The following is a 21,078-nucleotide window of genomic DNA, read 5'->3' on the forward strand; positions in this document are numbered from 1 at the left end:
GTTGCCTTGCTCAAGGGTAGCTTGACAATAGTCAGGAAGCAGACGAGCATCTCTCCAACAACATGGTTACCATTTTATGTACATGCCGTCACCCCTCTGGCCCGAGTCTTTACAGATGAGCTACTGCTGGCCTATTTCGTGGTCATTAAAAATGGCCAATTAAAATGATCGATTTTGCGATGGTCACTTGACGTGGAAGATTCTTTATTTACCCAATGATTTCACTAAATAACCTCCCCACCGCTGGTTATGTAACACTGCAGCTCTGCAAAGCTGCTGATGTGACAGATCCGCGCACACGCGCACAGGAGCTCTGCACGGGTCAATCAATAACATGGATTTCAAAAATCGATATTGTGTCACCAGCGTGTCACACATTCCCCCCACCAGTTGTGCAGTTTCCCGTGCAGGTTCAACTTCTTGTCATCCGTGCTTTCATTGCATGGGGGGGAGACAAACAAGGTGACAGCACGTGATCTGGCCAGCTGTTGCTGCATGCTGCCGGGAGGAAGAAGAGGGAAGCAGGAAGAGGAGGGAGACACGCACGCACACACGCCCGTATGCACGGGGGGGAACTGATGCGAGGCGGCAGCTCACGCCTTCACCGAATTCAGCACAACTCCATTGAAATTGCTCACCTCTCCTCACTGCGCACACGAGACGATCTACGGAAGCTCGACTGCGGTAAAGCAACCCTGCAGGTGGACGCAACCCGACGCCGTGGAAATGATGGCGAAATTAAAAAGCCACATCGAGCGCGTCAAGTCGGGACAAGCGGAGGAACCGCGTCGCTTTTAGAAAGGCGACCAAAGCCGCTCGTACTCGTCCGTGCGTGTTCACCTCCACACGGAGGCGAGATGTCCTTCACAAATGGGATAGATGCGCACGTCTGATCGTTGCCATGGATACCAGCACGCGAAAATTCACCGTGAAGAGATGGTTTTCCATCTACCTGAAGAACAAGGCCGCCCGGAGCAAGAACGCGACGGGATTCTGTCAGCTGGAGGTGGGTGACGTTTGGACCTGGCAGATCATTGAGACGCATCCCAGGATGTGTGACGTGCACGTATGCGTTGAGCTAATCGTGCAAGGAGGAACAATGAGCAGCTACAGAATTTGATTGTGACGCTGACACTCAATTAGTTTATTGTTTATTTGGCTTATGCAGTCGACTAATGAGGAACATTTCTTTTAATGATCCCCCCCCCCAAAAAAAAAAACCCACAATATTTCTTGCTTTCTCGATCCTTTTAGGACTTTGTAATGCAATTTGATGACTAAACGTGACATTTTAGGTCTTTTTATTGGGCTTCGGGGAAAACGAAATGGATGATAATGTCAACAAAATGAACAGTTACTCTGCAGTGGTTTGCATAGTCAAATACCGAAAGGAGTTATTGAAAAACTTAGCCAAACCCAAACTTTTTGACATTTCATATATAGCCGGCTATTCAAACCCTGGGAACTGTTTGCAGCGTATGCCAGTGCTGCAGTACTTTGGATGCGTGTCATTCGGTTTGTTGTGGAATGGAACGAGGCGTGAGGTCACTGCCGCTGCAGTGTCACCGACTTCGTTTTTCCATCCGGGGTCCGGGACAGCTAAGCCGAGGGCCACCGCTTCGCCTGAGAGAGACGCGGGCCTCTCGGAAATGCAATCAGACAGATGAGCAAACTAGCGGGCGGGCGACTTGATAGATAAATGGATCCAGACAGATTGATTCAGTGGATGCCACAGCTAGGGAGATCTATTTATAGCCCAAACAGATCAGAGCAGGACCGGGTGGCAGCATGCTGTTTAGCGGCTCACTTTGTATTTTGGTATATAAATAGAAGAAAAACACTTATCCTGGAATGAAATACAAATGTAGCTCATTTTGCTGAGCTGTTTGCGGCCACGGCCAGCACATAATATGTCAGATTACTTGTTCGTTTGCCTCTCAGTATCTGTAACATGATACTTGGATGGATCATGACCCTGCGAGAAAAGGCCAGAGTTACACATTTCCATTCGTGAAGCCAATACTGGTGCCATGGAGTCGTTTCTCCACGGGCTGACGCACTTTTACTGACCGATTAGGGAATCAATTCTAATGACTCCACAAACCCAAAACAGACTATCATTCAATTGTATTTTATTTGTACTTGTATAACGCCAATTTACAGTAAGGATAATATCAGTCTAACCTTTTTTTTTTTTTTTTTTTTTTTTGAGACAGAGCAGTTTTAGAACAACACTCGTTTAATGTTGTAGAGCAGGTGTGTCAAACTCATTTTTGTCGCGGGCCATATTGTAGTCACAGTTTCCCTCAGAGGGCCGTTGACTGTGAAACCATATAAATGTTTAGTCACCTCGTCATATGATCACATACACACAACAAATGCATGGATACCTAATTAGAAATCACGGATAATAAACAGAAAATGCTTGCTATGTCTCAACGATACTATTCATTGTTATTATTTTATGAGAATTTGAGCAAGAATCATGGAAGTTGACACCGATGATTTGCTTTCGCGGGCCACATGAAATGACTTGGCGGGCCGGATTTGGCCCCCGGGCCTTGAGTTTGACACCTGTGTTGTAGCGAATCAAAGGATCCCGACGTGGGCTAGCAGGTTGGCAACTGTGGTGATGGGGAATCTCCTTGCTAACATGTCAGAAGCATTTGACAGGTAGCTTGCTGTCTCAAGCTCTGAAGATCTGGATGGTGATCAACTTTATTTATTTGACAAAAAAAACAACATTGTATTTTCCGGTGATAATATGAAAGTCAATGTCAATGTCAACAATCTGTTGGAGTCCTTTTAGATTGATTAAATTGGCACAAACGAAACTTATATTATATTGTTTCTTCAATCTTAGATATGGTTTTTGTACAATACCGATGGTCGCTTTCAATTCCATTTCATTAATGCTAAAAGCTTTAAGCACCACAATGACTTCTCCCAATACAGTTTAGACAAATGTGGTATATTGCGGGTTGGCAGTTGATCATATGCTTGAGCAAGCAGACCGAATGGGCTGGAAAAAAAGGCCCTTCACATTATGCTTCATCGCCAGTGTCCATTTGAGGTGTGCATAAATGTCCGCTCTGTATGCTGTTAGGATTGAAAAATACAAATTTACACACATAGTATATTTTACTGGGCCAATTTGATCAATGTAAAAGCACTGTCATCCTTTCACTCGGGCCTGTACTGTAGTTATCAGAATCAGAATCATCTTTATTTGCAAAGTATATCCAAAACACACAAGGAATTTGTCTCCGGTAGTTATTTCTTTCAAATTATGTTGCCCTTCAAATACACATCATAATTGGACACACTTCTTAATGAATGGATGAATTATCAGGGGTTGGAGCAGAAACTTTAGCTGCCCGTGAATCTTCCATCGTATCGAGACATTTTGGACAATTCTCTCCTTCCCCCAATAAGGCCCACGCGCTGCGTATTGGGAACTATTCCAAGTGCACAAAGCAAGGTCCATAAAATGCGTGGTTGAATGAGTTAGGAAGAACACGAGAGCCTTCACCTTCAAACGTCTTCAGGATAAACTACAACAGCCATAAAACTCATAATCTCACAGGTATTCTTCTGGTCGAATCGACCAAAACGTTTCTTGCAGTTTCACTTGGAAATCGGTGTCCATATAATATTCCCTGTATGTTTTAAAAACAATTGCTGTAACTGTCTCTTTTTTTTTCTTCCTCAGGATGACAGCATACTTAAGGAGATTGACATCAGCCACCATGTGAAAGAAGGCTTTGAGAAAGCTGACCCCTCTCAGTTCCAGCTGCTGAAGGTGCTTGGCCAGGGATCGTATGGAAAGGTACATCTTGAAAATCGGTGTGATGAGCACATATGAAGATTTTGCAGTCGGCGCTATCATTCAAATAATAATCCATGACAGTTGGCCAGATGTGAACTCCCATCTGCAGGCTTTTCCCCTTGCATGACTGAGCCAGTAGGTTGCAACGTCATACAGGCAAGTAGCAAAAGGCTGGCTACTATTGCTATTACAGCCAGTATGATGACGTATTTTCAAAAGGTCAACAGTTACAATAAATGAACATCGAGCCTGAGCCGAGAATCGCCATAACTGCACGCACCACCGTGCCCTCATTGATAGTACTACTAGTAGACTTGACGACACTGATGGATGACGTCAATCATTTTCAGGTGTTTCTGGTGAGAAAGATCCGAGGCGTGGACAGAGGACAACTGTATGCAATGAAAGTCCTAAAGAAAGCCACACTTAAAGGTAAGGTGGCAAATGACTTTTCATCTGTTGACAACAAGGTCAACATTGAAATGAGAAGCACAATTGGTGAAAGTCTTCCACATGGTTGTTGTTGCAACTTGTTACTATTGGCTCAAAGCAGGGGTGTCAAACTCATTTTTGTCACGGGGCACATCGCAGTTATGACTTCCCTCGGAGGGCCGCTATGACTGTGAACCCATATAAATGAAAGATTACCTCATATACTGTACACATTGATGAATAAGCAGTTTTGAAATCAGAAGCCTATAAAAACATGTTTTCCAGCTATTACATTTTCCTTTCAAAGGGGAATTGGTAACAAACAAACAAAATGCTTGCAACTATCTCAATGGCATTACACCAGAACACAATTAGCAAATTTGATTTGCTTTCGCGGGCCACATAAAATTATGTGACGGGCCGTATTTGGGCCCCGGGCCACCAGTTTGACACATGTGGCTTCAAAAATAAATGGCAAATATTCATTGGATGATTGGGTATCTACTGTATGGTTATCTGAACTCAGCGTGCCCTACATTCAAAGGGATTTGAGCAAAAGAGGTTAGTTTGTACTTTTTATTCAGATAAACTGGTATTGAATGAGAGTGTTATTGTGAATGAATGAGCCCCAGTTGTCATGTGTTGACTCCTTGTCTTTGCACTACGGTATTCCTGAATCCTCTTAACCTGCACCCCTTCAGTTGAAGTGGTCTTGTTGAAAGACGGATGTGATGTGGTAACATTCCAGCTGCATCTACCGCTGCACAGCACGGGATGGCTCCAATCCTAATTGTTGTTTTTAATCCAGTGAATGTAATTTCATCGTGCAATCGACAGGTATTAGAGATTCCCCACAAGAATATTAATATGAAATTTCTCCTTGTCACCTACCCAGTCCGGGACCGTGTGCGATCCAAGATGGAAAGAGACATTTTGGCAGAGGTCAACCACCCATTTATAGTGAAACTACACTATGGTAAGTCTGTCTTAATGCTAAGGCCCCATGTATCAAAGACATATGTGTTTTGTTACAATAATCCCTCGTTTATCGCGGGGTTACTTTCCAGACCATCTCCGCAATAGATGAAATGAGTCAAGTAGCGACCAAGTATTTACTGTATTATTTATATATATATAAATGTTTCATGTATACAAATTTCCACCATTGACCAACACAATACATGCATGAGGAGTGCAGATATTATTTTTGCCCACTTGGACAATGTGTATTTATGTTATGGGCTATTTCCTGGCTATGGAATTAGCCACTATGGTTTATAGAGACGGTGTCAGTTAAAGCTACGGCAGGTGTACTAAGAATATACATTTGATTCCTGTATTTTATTACTGTTTGTTTAATAAAGTGCTTGAAAGAGTACCAGTGCCTATATTCAATTAGCTAATGATGGAGCTGTACTGTACCGTACTATTAAAAAAAAAATACTCTGCAAAGCACTGCACCATATAAGTGAGGGATGACTGTATTTAACAATTTTTCCACTCTGGGACGTGCCCACTTTTTCACCTTTTCAGCTCTAAATATGTGCTCAGAAATAACACAGTGATTATACTAAAGCCCTAACACAGTTGTTAAGCCCCAATGTGTCATATCTGGTGTGTGTGTGTGTGTGTGTGTGTGTGTGTGTGTGTGTGTGTGTGTGTGCGTGTAGCCTTCCAGACAGAAGGGAAGCTCTATCTAATCCTAGACTTTCTCCGAGGGGGGGACCTTTTCACTCGTCTGTCGAAAGAGGTTAGTTTGGTATTTGTCAGCTTTAAACAATGTCATGTCTTTATAGTTCAAGGTTTGAACAATATAACACAGACTTATGAAAGTCCACATGTCAACGGTATAGTATCTCCCTGAATGCATTAATGCAATGGACATGTTTTGATAAGTCTATATTCTTTTCTTCCAGGTGATGTTTACGGAAGAGGATGTCAAGTTTTACCTGGCAGAGTTGGCTTTGGCATTGGACCACTTACACAGTTTGGGAATCATCTACAGGGACCTCAAACCTGAAAAGTATTAGCACGCTTGGTTTTTGTTTTTCAGGGGCGCGTGGGGGGGTGGGGTTATTCGCAGCTTAGTTTGCCCGTTTGTCAACAAGACTGCACAGTCCACATTTTTACAATTTAGGATTTAGCAGCCGGGTGTAATATTGGACGGAGGATGCATCTATTAAGTATGTGAGAGGTACTGTATAGCCTTTCAAACTGTCAGTCTGCCAGCAGGGAAGAGCAAAAACAAAGCCTTAAGATTTTAATGGCGGCAACAGAGTAGGGATGAGCATTTGACTGCATTTCCTGATCAACTATGAGGGAAATTAAACATCAATTCATCGTAATACTGTAATTGTTTCAATTATATATAACATAGTATTTTTCATAGGTTGAGAGGTTCTGTACTGTTATGTCACATTGGGAAGAATAATGCTGCCAGAGGAATTACTTTAGCATGTATGTAGTTCAACTTCCCATCGGTTGTTCTTCAAACTGCAAAGTGTTACGAAATCAACATGGTCTCTGCTGCTTGCAGTCAAGTAGTGCACTACATTTTGTTTCAATTTCTTGAAGATATGATGAATAAACTATCAATTCAACGCAAAATTCTTACCGATCAATGAATTTATGAATCAATCGTTATGCCCAGCCCATAATGTGGATTTATTAAATGTTGTCTTTTACATTGTCTTTGGCATAAGTCTGTATCATTAGAGCCGTTAGTCAATTACTTAATGAACGTATCAATTTCTGTCATTGTCAACAGCATTCTCCTGGATGAAGAAGGACATATAAAGATAACTGGTAAGTACATCCAAGTCTACCTATACCTGAACTCTGTTTTCTTCTCCTCCTCCTAAACACGGACCATTTTGTCTGTCACCAGATTTCGGCTTGAGTAAGGAAGCCATCGATCATGATAAAAGAGCATATTCCTTCTGTGGAACCATCGAGTATATGGCTCCAGAGGTGGTCAACAGGAGGGGGCATACACAAAGTGCAGACTGGTGGTCGTTTGGGGTACTAATGGTGAGATTTGGTTTCACTTTTAGTCCTATTGTTTAATCTCTTAATTTGCCTTTTTTTTTTTTTTAATGGCAGAAAATATGCTAATTGCCATATCTCTGAGATTATGTCCTGTCACGTCCAGTCATCATGCATCTGCTTGTTTGTCAGTCAGTGGCTTTGTTAACTAATTTTGGAAAGGAGGTTAACATTCACTGACAGATGGCTGCCACATCAGGGCACCGGGGAGGGGTGTCGTCACTGTCTAAAGTAAAGCAAAAAACAATTCAAGCATTGGAAACCCCTTACTGTGAAATTCACCAATTTGTAAGACGAAAGGGGGGAAGCCAATGAGAATTTCTGAAATTAAACATTCATTTCAGAATATAAAAGTCTCAAACGTTGATTAAAAAAAGGATTTCTAGTTTTAATAATATAAATTAGCACTTATCAAGTACAATGGGTTCTAAACACTATTCTTGTCTGTGTTGCAGTTTGAGATGCTGACAGGGTCCTTACCGTTCCAAGGAAAAGACCGGAAAGAAACAATGGCTCTTATTCTAAAGTAAGATTAAATCCTTTTGTCATTGATTGATGTTTATTTATTATTATTTTTTTTTTTATAGTTTTTTTTTTGTTTTTTTTTTAAGAAGCAATACGTTTAGCATTATTTCCTTTCAGGATGGGAATAAATTAGTTGATTGATTGTTAGAAATTTGGTTGACTGAGTGGAATTAATTGTTGAGAAATCATGTCTTGTAACAGTTGAGAGAAAATGAAGTACACTCCTGGGCTGCAAAAGAAAACAAGAAGAAAAAAAAAAGACCAGTGCTGTTGATTTAGTCTCAATTAGTTTGTAGCCTGAAGAAGAAGCACAACATGACTTCAGGCTATGAGAAGTTGAGCTATACATCCATGAAGACCTCCACTATGGAAACTCATAGAAACATTTTGAGAGTCTCCAACTAGCATTGCTTGTAATTTTTCCTTATAGTTAATCAAGGTCAAATATCCATCTCGAATTGACAGGAAAAGAATCATGATTATAATGTTGATACTGTTTTTGTGCTCGACTGCTAGTGCTATTGTGTTTCTGTTTTGGCTTTTGCACGCAAGTATGCTTGTACCTTTTGACCACCAGTGAACAAACTAACTGCAGTTATGTCGATGTCTTAATTAATGAAGAAATGTTTGTTTTTATATCTTTGAAGGGCCAAATTGGGGATGCCACAGTTCCTTAGTCCTGAGGTGCAGAGTTTACTAAGAGCACTCTTCAAGAGGAACCCTGCTAACCGTCTAGGTATTGTGTACATTGAAGTTATTCAGGCCTTAAGATGTACATTCAGCCTGTGATCGACCAGTCTACAACCCTGAACAGGATGGTTGAATGCATTCAACATGACTGTACAGTTCTTCGGATAAACAAGGTCAGGACAGGGTGTCAATTGCGATGGCTGCAGATGGTTCAGCACTTCTGAAGTGGTTTAAAAACCAGCGAGTCAGCGAACGCTGGTCCTCTCACACATACAGTACAGCATCAATGTGGGTGATTCTATTTCACTTCACATATATTATATATATTATATATTCTGGCGGCACGGTGGCCGACTGGTTAGAGCGTCAGCCTCACAGTTCTGAGGTGCGGGGTTCAATCCCCGTCCCCGCCTGTGTGGAGTTTGCATGTTCTCCCCGTGCCTGCGTGGGTTTTCTCCGGGCACTCCGGTTTCCTCCCACATCCCAAAAACATGCATTAATTGGAGACTCTAAATTGCCCGTAGGCATGACTGTGGGTGCGAATGGTTGTTTGTTTCGATGTGCCCTGCGATTGGCTGGCAACCAGTTCAGGGTGTACCCCGCCTCCTGCCCGATGACAGCTGGGATAGGCTCCAGCACGCCCGCGACCCTAGTGAGGAGAAGCGGCTCAGAAAATGGATGGATGGATTATATATTCTAAAATGAATGGAGTTTCCATAGCAATGAAACTTGTGACTTTGAAAACTAAGCTGTAAAATGACATTCAAGTCAACTGCAGGTTATGGTGTTCAAATGTAATCGGCATTTGCCATGGAGTCCTCTTAGCACGAAGAATTTAAATTTTATATTTATATTCGATCGTGTGGGTATTTGGGCAATTCTAGATTACCTTATATAAATGTGTGTTCCACAGGTGCAGGCCAAGATGGAGTGGATGAAATAAAAAGTCATCGTTTCTTTGCATCGATCCACTGGAATGTGAGTTCACAAACATTTGAATGCTGTAAATGGGAAAAAAAATGCATCATGCACTTTGATATGCATTACATGAGTGTGGGTATAAAACATTGCGTTGTATATGCTGATGGTTCTTTTTTTAAATGATTGGCTACGCACAATACAGTATCTGTATTCTAACAATTCAATACACTCTGCAGCTGAGGTGGCCACAGTATTGAATCATTAGACATCCGACAGAATCCTCTACTTCCCATTTTGCCAGTTTTTCAAATTATATTGTAACATACTAATCCTCTTAGCTTTAATAGCCTTTCGAGTAGGAGGTTTCATCATCTGTGAGCGAGGTTGTAACCGTATGACTCCCAGCGAATGGCGTTGATGGCGTGGTGTCCAGTCAGTCACAATTAGCATCACGAGATTCCACAACCAATAGATTTTTTATTTGAAGTCTATTAACAATGAAAGAGACCAATTTATGTTTTTATACATTGGACACCAGTGACATGATTGTAACCACGGGTAACTGTCAGGCCGCCTTTGTTCAGTGAGGGATTTTAATACTTTTACTAACGTTACAGTAGAGTTCCCCATAGGAAAAGTATTACACTTAAATGAATTGGAGAGGGATGTAAATGAACTGCAATGTATTTAAAGGTTTAAACTGAATACACATTAAAGAAACACGCTACTACATACTATTGTTTTCCTCCTAGATGTTGAAATCAATCGATTTCTAGGTGTAGGTGTTTACTTTCGCTGACAACACTGCTGTTAAGAATTGAGTTGTGGTTGTTGTTGATTCTCTTCTATAGAAGTTGTACAGGAAGGAAATTAGGCCGCCGTTCAAACCAACAGTTGGAAGACCCGAGGACACGTTTCACTTCGACCCAGAGTTCACCTCCAGAACACCTACTGGTAGTCACCGAGCACACAGACACGCACACATGCATAAATACACACATAGATAAACCAAATGAGATTTAAAAAAAAAAAAAAATCAAGGTCTTTGGAATGTGCATGTTCATGTGATTGTGTTTGTTTTTGCCAATCTAGACTCTCCTGGCATCCCACCCAGTGCAAACACGCACCAGCTGTTCCGTGGCTTCAGTTTTGTTGCCACTAATCAAAGTCAGGAGCAAAGTGTGGCCAACATTTTGCCTTCCCACCAGGAGGGAAATACCATTAATCCTATCGCACAGGTACATGATGCATGTAGGAAGTAAGACCAACACGCTAATGCTCCCAATCCATGAGATTAATACAAATAATTATGTCTGTCTCCGTGTAGCATCTCCGTGGCGATGTGGCCTTCAATGACATTTATGACCTGAAGGAGGAAGTTGGCCAGGCAGCCAACTCAGTCTACAGGAGGTGTCTTCATAGAGTGACTGCAGTGGAATATTCAGTGAAGGTAGTCAGATGATACATTATTAACATGTACAGTGGAACCTCTAAGGTCAAATGTCCGTAACGCCGTACGAGTCAGAATGTGACCCAAATTTTTTTTTTTTTTTGTGGGGGGGGGGGGGGGGGGGAGGGGGGACATTAAAGTTGCCTTAAAAGTCCCACAAAACCTTTTATTTTGCAAAAATGTTTTTAAACAGGCGGCACGGTGGACGACTGGTTAGCACATCCGCCTTACAGTTCAGAGGTCATGGGTTCTCGATAAAATTCAGCAGAATTTGATTGAGAATTAGCTATGTTATTAGACTCTGAAATTATGCCAAAATCTTTTGGAACACAAAGCATTTTGTCACAAGAATTGGCTACATGTTTCAGCATGCTCAGATTTGGGGTTAACAATAAAAGGCATTTAGAAGGAATAGCATATTTATTTGGAGACAAAACATCACACTAATATTTGATATTATACCACTGCGTGACATGCTTTATTTTTGAGAAACAATCATCATACACAGTGGGACCTTCAGCGGAAGAGTCCACATATATTCATTATACTGTATTATTATTGTTACAGTTAAGCGATACACACCATGTCATCTGGTATGTCGAGAAATACTGAGCAGACTCAGTTTGCGGGGAGGATCAAGTTGGCATCAAGCAAAGATTTTAGAAACACATTTCATACTAAGGCACAGATGGAGCTTTTGTTGCAAATGCAACTAGTGTGCCAGCAGTAATTTACACTTTACTGTAAGGCTTTTCAAATGTGAAATACATAGCAGGCTACTGTATTGTGATTTGGCTAAGCTAGTTTTGGCCTGTGAGCGAGATAAAGCTTTGTGTGTGTTAAATACTGTAGGTCAAGAATTACTCTACTTCCCTGTGTGCCCACACTACACACGTAGGATTCAGCTTTTATTCAGGCCGCCTTTATTATTTTTATTCTTCTGTGAAGGCTTGACACTTGTTGAGTTGGCACATTCTCGAATTTTTGTCCTGTCAATCCAGTATTACCGACATGGGCTACATCCTTATCTGCTTGGCACTGGTGCAAAAAACAATTTCATCATTACCAAATCGCTTAGTGAAAATGACTACTGTACAGTACTCATTAAATCTTGTCATATTCAGAATACAAAAAGATTGAGAGGAGACTTGAGAAAGAAAGGCTAAATTGTTTTGTAACTACCTTTGGAAGCATCTGTATGCAAACGGAGCCACTTGAAGCTGAGTAAAATTCCATAAATTTTAATGATTAAACTTTCTTTTTCTACATGTGCATTATTTTAACCTCTTTTCCTGGCTCTTTTTCATTTTCTTCCACTGTTGTAATGTACTTGGTGTTAGAGATCAGACGGTCCAAACCGAACGAATCAAAATACAGAAGTTGTTGTCATACTGCAAACAGGGCAAATAATAGTTAAACAGTAATTGGGTCCCTTTATATATTCAATTAATAATAGGTAAGGTGTGCTTCCACCAGGATGTCAAGGCCCTTGTCTAATGGTTAGTGCAGTGATTCACAAGTGTCACCTCAAAATATACTTGTCTCTCCAAGTACAAACACTACCATATCGAACAGCATTTAAATTCAGTTGCATTGAGGTGCAAGTGTTCATCGAAAACAAGGCAATGGTTTCAATTCCTAAAAAGTTTATTTTTGATTATTGTAAACCACTATAACATTATGTATGGTTTGAACGTCAACATTGTGCTTAAAATAAAAAAAATCCAAAATGAATACCTTTTGTAAAACAAACAGTTGTAAAAGATTCAATGCAAACGTATTGTACTTAAAATTTAAAAACAGATGAACATTTAATTCAGTTTTGCGTATCACTCGAGAACTAGATTAAAACATGGTGTGAATTGGAGTTTAGCCTTCTACACTGTTATTACAACCACAATAAACATTATTTTAAATAATTTTTAGGAAAAACTGCATTTGTAGTTACAGACGTGAGTCTTTTTCTCAGTAAGTGGTGCTTAATGGACAGTGAATGAGCACATTATGTTTTGCAGATTATTGACAAAGGAAGAAAAGATCCATCTGAAGAGATGGAGATTCTATTAAGATATGGACAGCATCCCAATATCAACATGTTAAAAGACGTAAGTGAAGCACACTTCAAGAATCTGTATTGACACAATTTAAGTGATTTATTTTTTAAAGATACTTAGATTAAGTATGTATATGTTTGTGCTCCTGTCTTTAGGTGTTTGATGATGGCCGTTGCGTATACCTGGTTCAGAATTTGTTGAGAGGAGGTGAGCTGCTCGACAGAGTGTTGACCATGCCAAATTTCATAGAGAAAGATGCATCCGATATCATCTGCACACTGACCAAGACTGTGGAGTATTTGCATTCCCAGGGGGTGAGATTGATGCAGTCAAAAACAACATATATTGTTTATTTGTTATACTTTCTAGAAAAAGAGGCCATAGACCAGTTTTTAGTTAACCATTAAAAAAAAAAAAAAGTGTAAGAATGATTTTTCTCTTTCAGGTCGTGCATCGGGACTTGAAACCCAGCAACATTCGCTACTCTGATGACAGAGGACTCCCAGAATGCCTCAGGATATGTGATTTTGGTTTCGCCAAACAGCTGAGGGCTGAAAATGGCTTACTGATGACTCCATGTTACACAGCAACGTTCATGGCACCGGAGGTAAGTTTCAAAGCGGCCATAATTAGTGTCGTCTTTATGAAAGGTACACTATATATTGCCCAAAGTACTCGTTCACCCGACTTGACTCGCATACGAACACACGACTAATCCTCATGGAGAAGCTTTCCAAGACGAGTTAAAGCTGTTACAGTATAGCTTCAAAGGGTGGCACGACATATGGATTAGAATGGGACGTGTTGTCACAGTCTGTCATAGCCAGTCAGCCACGTCCACCTATTTTAGGCTCTACCGATGACTCACTCATTGCCAGATTGCCAGACTGTTGCTGGTGTGTGTAGAACACAAGTGCAGTACACTAATCCACAGCAACAGTTGGAAATTACTTTCAATATCAGCTGTGACAAGTCCAGTGACAAACGATAGATCCAGAAATAGTGTAGTAGTTAACTTTAAAGTCCAGGTCATGAGTCTTTGGAGCAGAGGCGTGGACTCGAGTCACATGACTTGAACTCGAGTCACACTCGAGTCGTGAATTTGATGACTTTAGAATCGACTTGACAATATCTTAAAAGACTTGCAACTCGACTTGGACAGCAATGACTCGTGACCTCACTTGGACTAAAACCAACTGACTTGAAAAGACTTGCTAATTTGACCAAAGCACTGAGAAACCAAAGTCGTAGCTTCTCATTCTTCAGCTATATGTCACTTATTGTTATACTAAAGAAAAAGCGACTACATAATACTTTGGGTCTTACTGTTTATTTATTAATTCAAAATGTACTACACTAATGTTGCTATAGTGAGTGAGTGAGTGAGTGAGTGAGTTAGTTAGTTAGTTAGTTAGTTATAAACAATTAACACCCCAATGGGTACACTCTCAAAAAGGAATTGACCAAGAGGTCATTCTCTCACACACTATCTAAAGTAGTGGTTTCATGGGGGAAAAAAAAACAGTACAAGATAAATATGTAATAAATGTGAGAGTTAAATAAGGTATATATTCCAAGACCACTGTTAACATACACAGAAACGACAACAACAATTAACGTAACAATAAGGACGTTAATTATTGCATTGTTTGAAGTTTTCGTTAGCAATAGCAGCTAGCTTTGTGAGCGATCATGCAAATAGTTTCACGGCGGGCCGTCCATGCGCTGTCTAGATTTCCTCTTCATTACAGTCTGGTTTATTCAGTGTAGCGTTCTCAAGAATCAGTCTTCTATTTCTTTTTTTATTCACTTTATTTACCGACCGGTAAAAAGTAGGCTTTACACGATCAGGATTTTTGGGGCCGATCACTGATCAGTGAGTTTAAAAAACCGATAACCGATCACCGATCCGATCACAAGATGGAGGAATGTCTATTTAAATGACCTGTTCATTTACTGTATATACTTGTGTACTTAATTGCTCAAAAAATATATATTTACAATCAATAATGTATCTTTGTTCCTCTATTTATGCCAGTGAGGCATAGTAACAGACAGAACAAATGAATGGTCTTCTATTAGATGGCAGGAAGCACATACAGTAATTAATGTATCCACTTTTTGTGACATTTTTGTTTGTTGGTGTTCCGTGAGATTTTTCAATTGTAAAATATGTTCCTTGGCTCCATAAAGCTTGGAAATCACTGCTCTGGTCAGTCAGGTCAAACCAACATTACAACGTGACAGAAAAAATGGGTGCAAACTTACTGTGATTAAATTACTTTATTTTTAATTAAATTACTTCACCCACACCGAAACATTAGACCATGATTCGACAGAACGGAAGCATGTTTACGTCCAACCATTCGTGGTACCGCTAGCTTGCTAGGCTACATTACATTTTATTGCCTGCTTGCGAGCCGTATCGTATTCAAAGTACGTGAACATACCTCAAGCAAGCCTTAAACGAACGTCCTCCCCTGTCCTGAGCACCGGTGACCACCAACACACGTTTTTCCCCATTTTGTCCTTATAATACAAAGTCGGCGCGCTCCACTCTTATTATCGTCGCCACGGTAACGAGTGTATATACAAGATAAAGCCCAGTGATCGTAAAAAACGGGATGCGGTGGTATCGGAATGCAAGATTTTATTGTAGTTGTCCTACATAGTGCAATCGTGAAAGAGCAAATTTTGTCTTGTAGTCTGATCCGGGCATTACGTGATGTCCGTGTTGTCTGTTCCACACCACCAACATGTTTTTTTTATTTTATTTTTTTTATAAATAACTTCATTGGCCGTCAGATATTTACAGTACTATGTCAAAAGACACGCGACAAGGCTAAAAATAAACTAGCTTTTGGATTCAAATATATTGTGCACGCGGCGATGCGGAGTTAATGTCTTTTGCGGTGCCGATCAATGACGTCATTGATCGGAGTGGCGATTTATGACATTAAAGCCGATCAGCATAAAATGCTAAATATCGGACGATACCAATAAACCGATAAAAATTAGTGTAAAGTCTAGTAAAAAGTTAGCATCTATTCAACATGAAACTACATTCTTGATTCTTCTTTGTGCCCTTTTCTTCTTCGCGTCTTTTTGACTTATTATTTTATGTATTGCCCCCTAGTGTTCCAACAGAGATATCACAGTTGGATAAAATTCTGCCTTTATAACAAGATGACAAACTTGTGTTCCTCTTTTTTTTAATTTCCTTTTGTTTTTGATACAAGGAATGCCCATTTTCCTTTTGTTTTTGATACTCACAAGAAATGCCTATATATATATATATATATATATATTTGTGTTTGAAATAGCCTCATTAGAAATGTTTCTAAACAAGACAATGCAGTTTCCTGCTATATGCACAATGTAAATTTAAGAAAAAATACTGTTGATTATCTAAAAGGAAACCAATTTATTAGTAAGTGAAATGTCTCATTTTCTCTTGTGTATTCATAATTGCTCTTTTACCAGGCACAAATATATTGTTATCCACATACTTGATTATTCTGATTGAATTGTCAGTAGAATAATCGATTACTAACTGCAGCACTACAGGATGCAAATTCTTATTTGTGAGAGGTCTGTTTAATGTCACTTCATAAATAAAGTGAGAAAAAGTAAGTCGTAGCATAGGATTTTCATAGAAGAACTGGAAACCTATTATCAATGTGTTTTGAAGGGGCAATAAATTAATAATATAAATAATAATAATAGAACATATATGCATATTAATTAAATATATAAACATTATATATGTTAAAATATACTTTTATGTTGTTGTTTAAATGACTCGAAATGACTCGAAACTCAAAGTGTAGGACTTCCTACTTGAATGGAGACTTCACTACACTAAAGTTCACTACTCGAGGCCTCATTGAAACATTAAATACTGCCATCTGGTGTTCAAATGGACATACGACAGGCATATTCGATTCTATTTTGTTTGTATGTGCCCTGCGATTGGCTGGCAACCAGTTCAGGGTGTACTCCGCCTCCTGCCCGATGATAGCTGGGATAGGCTCAACACGCCCGCGACCCTAGTGAGGAGAAGCGGCTCAGAAAATGGATGGATGGATAGATTAAATTTCATTGTCATTGCAAAAGTACTGCGACAACTAAATGTCGTTTTGCATCCATCCATCCATTTTCTACCGCTTATACGAGGTCGGGTCGTGGGGGCAGTAGATTTAGCAGGGACGCCCAGACGAAGGATGTAGTCTCTGGGTCGTCCCCGGGGTCTCTTCCCGGTGGGACGTGCCCGGAACACCTCACCGGGGAGGCGTCCGGGAGGCCTCCAAATCAGATGCCCCAGCCACCTCATCTGGCTCCTCTCAATGTGGAGGAGCAGCGACTCTACTCTGAGATCCGTATCCGGGATCTTGTTCTTTCGGCCACGACCCACAGCTCGTGACCATATGTGAGGGTAGGAACGTAGATCGACCGGCTTAGCTCCTTCTTTACCACAACGGACCGATACAAAGTCCGCATCACTGCAGACTCATAATCAGTCCATCATTGTGATTTCTCCCAGCCAATCAGCCCAAAATATTTAGGAATTTTGAAAAAGTCAATGAACTAAAGGGTTCCATGTGTTATTGGTATTAGAACGAGTGCCCGATAAAAACATATATGAAGCACATCTTTGGAGATGTTTTGTCATTTTTGTTTGTTTGTGCAGGTTCTAAAGAAGCAGGGTTACGATGCTGCATGTGACATTTGGAGCTTGGGAATCCTGCTGTACACCATGATTGCTAGGTAAGCTTGCAAGTTTGTACAGTGACTATCATGTGGCTCTATTATAGTGTGTCTCCACATGGTTTAATGTGTGGTCATACTTTTGACCGTCTCTCTGCCCTGAACCGTTTTCTCCTTCTATTTGCATTTAAGTTTCAGTCCATTTGCCAGCAGTCCCGAAGACTCAGCGGAGGAAATTCTGGCTCAAATTGGCTGCGGCAAATTCATCATCAGTGGAGGGAACTGGGACCTGGTGTCAGACGCTGCCAAGGTTCGACATACATGTGTGCTGCTGTACAAACAAATACTTTATTTCTTCTATTTAGTGGTTGAATTCAGCATTACAGTGCCTGCGTATGTTTAACAGGACATTGTGACTAAGATGCTCCATGTAGACCCCCATCAGCGCCTGACTGCCCCCCAGGTATTTGCATTAATAATTTTTCACCTCCACCACCAAATAAAGTCACATTTGTATACGACCTGAATAGGAGAATATAAAGACATACAATATTAAAAGCTGTATATAAAAAAAAAATAATCACGTTTGTCAGACAATATATTTACAAAGTACTTCTCAGATAGTGAGGTCAAACTACAGCATTATCTTTATAAAGGCAGATTTTCCCTCATTGTTGTGCAAGTGTAGCAAATATTATGTCTGATTGGTGCGTTTTGCCACATACATAGCAAAAGCTTTGAGAATTGTTATGGTTTTCTTTCTCCGGTATGTACACATGAATGTTCTTGAATCATAATGTTGGTGTATTTATATATTATATATATATATGTGTTTGGTTCTTTTTAGGTCCTTCGCCATCCCTGGATTGTTGGGCGAGATCAGCTCTCTGATAGAGTCCTCGCCAGACAAGATATGCTGACTGTCAAGGTAGGCAACAGCTGTCATCCTCATTGTGCCCATCAGGTGGTAGTGTTGAGTTATTGTTGTTGTTTTAAAACGAGACTTATTTTCATCCACCAGGGGGCGCTGTCTGCCACCTATTCGGCCTTGAGGCGCTGTACTCCAGCACCGGTCCTCGAACCTGTTCAGTCCTCAAACTTGGCCCAGCGGAGAGAAATGAAGAAAGTTGGGAGTACAGTCATTAATTCAGACCTTAAAGAAAAAGGGGTAGAAAAGGCACACTGATAATATTTTATAATAAACTAGAATAACTCTTTCTTTCACGCTTGAATCTGGAATTCTGGTTCCTAATACAAAGTTGCAGTGGCCTTTGTCAAATGCACCGATTTAATCTTCGTTGCCATTAAAAAAAGACACACTGGGTTCCTTGTTTGGTACAAATGCAGAAACCCATGAGATCCTCTGCACTGCATCATACTGAGAGGTGTTTCGGATATCTTACAGTTACACCAAACTGTATGAGAGTGAGAGAAATTATGGAGGATTTCATCAGAGGCAATCACATAATTTGAACCTTTTGTGAAAGTAATAACAGTTTCCAATGCATTTCTCATAATTAAGACCAACTGACAATGACGGGTTGAAGACTCCAAGTCGTGGTTTAATAACTGTTTGGTCTTATTTGGCTTATTTGGTATTTAACCTGTAGTGAGATGCAGCTTTTTCTTCATTCATATTCAGATTCAGCAGCAAACCTGATCCGGGTAGGCAAAATCAAAAAAAGTACTCAACTTTATTCTCCCCTACTCATTTAAATCCACAATCTTTGCTTCGTTAAATGTAAATATCATGCCGAAGTGCACTGAATTAATGGCACCAGTGCAGTTATAACAAACTCAAATCATTTGATGGCGTGTGGTTGTCCTCCTTTTGCTGCATCTTAGGACCCTTACAAAATAAAAAGTAGTACAAAGTAGCCGATACTGTCTATGGACCAGTTAGCTGTGAAGATATTACAGTAAACCAAATGTGTCGTGTTCCTTTATGACATTGTTATTTGGCTTACAAGTAGTCATAGTCAGCATGGCCCTACAGTGAATTCCACACCAATAGCAAACCTTTTTTAATAATGAATAAACCTACAATTATTCCATTTGTGATCAACTATTACTGCCATCTAGGCTTCTGTTTGTTCATAGCTTTTGAAAACCCAAACAATTGTGTCCGAGGTTTCTATATAAACTGCTAATTGCTGCAACACTGAGTGTAAATAATACGTTAATGCAATCACACAAAAAAAAAACGAGGTAAGACTGAATCTGTCTTTGCAGATATGAGTAGCGCCCTTTACTGTGAAATGTTTCAGTAGAAATCGGCACAAGAACAATATTTTCATATGTACTGTAACCAATTAGTAGTTGATAGAGCAATGCTGTAAACATACGGTATTTGCATTATTTCCATTGTACAACAATGGAAATAATGTCATTAGGTACACCTGCACAATCTAATAAGACCCCACAAAAAAGAGGTGGACTAAGAATTTGCATTTTACAAAGACAATTCCGGTAAATATCAATTGACACTGTTATAGAGGTATTATTCGAACAATATATTGTTGTGCAAAACTCCAACACAAAGATAAAATATTACATGTCGAACACTTTTATGTCATCAGTACATCGTTTGGTTTTGATGTCATTAGATTGTGCCACGTGTACCATATGCACCCACTAAGTGATTAATCTGGATGCATCAATTTGCACTGCACAGTTGAGTCAAGTAGCATGAAGCCAGTTATGACTGATATGTTGCTATATTTCATTGGTCAAAACCCGCTTGAGATGATGCTGTAAATATTGTTCGTTCATTTTATTGCGCCAAATCACCTGGACGAGGTCGAATTGTGTATAATGTAATGTATAGCAAGGAGTAAGTATTGAGACTGTAAATATTGCGCATGGAGACATATATTGTATCATTCATCCATTTATGGGTGTAGATATTGTCTATGCCTGGCTAATCATTTAAATGGTTGGTTATTATGCCAAAGTTTTTCAAATAAATGACAAGCTTGCAAACAGTACTGTACTCTTAATTATGTGCCTTCATACAGTATGGACTTATGTGTTTGTATTGGTGAGCCACATATTTGTAACTTCCAAAATGTAGTAAGTGTAACACAGAACAGAATAAATTGTTCCAATTAAATCAGAACAGCATTTAACATGCGCCCCTCGATATCAGGTCTTTCCCTCGTTTGAGTTCTTAACTGGTGCAATGTTGAATATCAAAATCTACCACAATATGAAATAATATATTCAAACCATATTATACTGGAAATTACGTCATTCAAAGTACAGGTCATTGTCATTACTTGAGGTAGAGTACACACTTGGACAATATTATAAGTAACCTTCCGTGAACGAAAAGAAAGAAAAAAAAAAAAAAAGTTACTAAAATAACTTGAAACTGATGAGAATGGAATTTGCCAAAATGCGTATTGACAAGCCAGAAAGCTTTT

At 39.9% G+C, this 21,078-nt stretch overlaps 1 protein-coding gene across 1 annotated transcript; it reads left to right on the forward strand.

Moving 5' to 3' along the window:
• Nucleotides 1–326: 326 nt before the first annotated feature.
• Nucleotides 327–20,637, forward strand: rps6ka2 (ribosomal protein S6 kinase, polypeptide 2). Its single transcript, XM_061765997.1, has 22 exons — nucleotides 327–1,006; nucleotides 3,713–3,829; nucleotides 4,180–4,261; nucleotides 5,157–5,237; nucleotides 5,932–6,011; nucleotides 6,178–6,284; nucleotides 7,029–7,066; nucleotides 7,149–7,291; nucleotides 7,762–7,832; nucleotides 8,479–8,567; nucleotides 9,435–9,499; nucleotides 10,294–10,396; nucleotides 10,535–10,680; nucleotides 10,770–10,892; nucleotides 12,908–12,997; nucleotides 13,102–13,260; nucleotides 13,392–13,553; nucleotides 17,637–17,713; nucleotides 17,846–17,963; nucleotides 18,060–18,116; nucleotides 18,501–18,581; nucleotides 18,675–20,637. The coding sequence occupies exons 1-22, from the start codon at nucleotides 902–904 to the stop codon at nucleotides 18,837–18,839; spliced, it is 2,259 nt and encodes a 752-aa protein (XP_061621981.1). The 5' UTR covers nucleotides 327–901; the 3' UTR covers nucleotides 18,840–20,637.
• The last annotated feature ends 441 nt before the right edge of the window (nucleotides 20,638–21,078 follow it).

This window comes from Phyllopteryx taeniolatus, chromosome 2 (genome assembly GCF_024500385.1).
Source record: "Phyllopteryx taeniolatus isolate TA_2022b chromosome 2, UOR_Ptae_1.2, whole genome shotgun sequence".
NCBI lineage: Eukaryota > Metazoa > Chordata > Actinopteri > Syngnathiformes > Syngnathidae > Phyllopteryx > Phyllopteryx taeniolatus.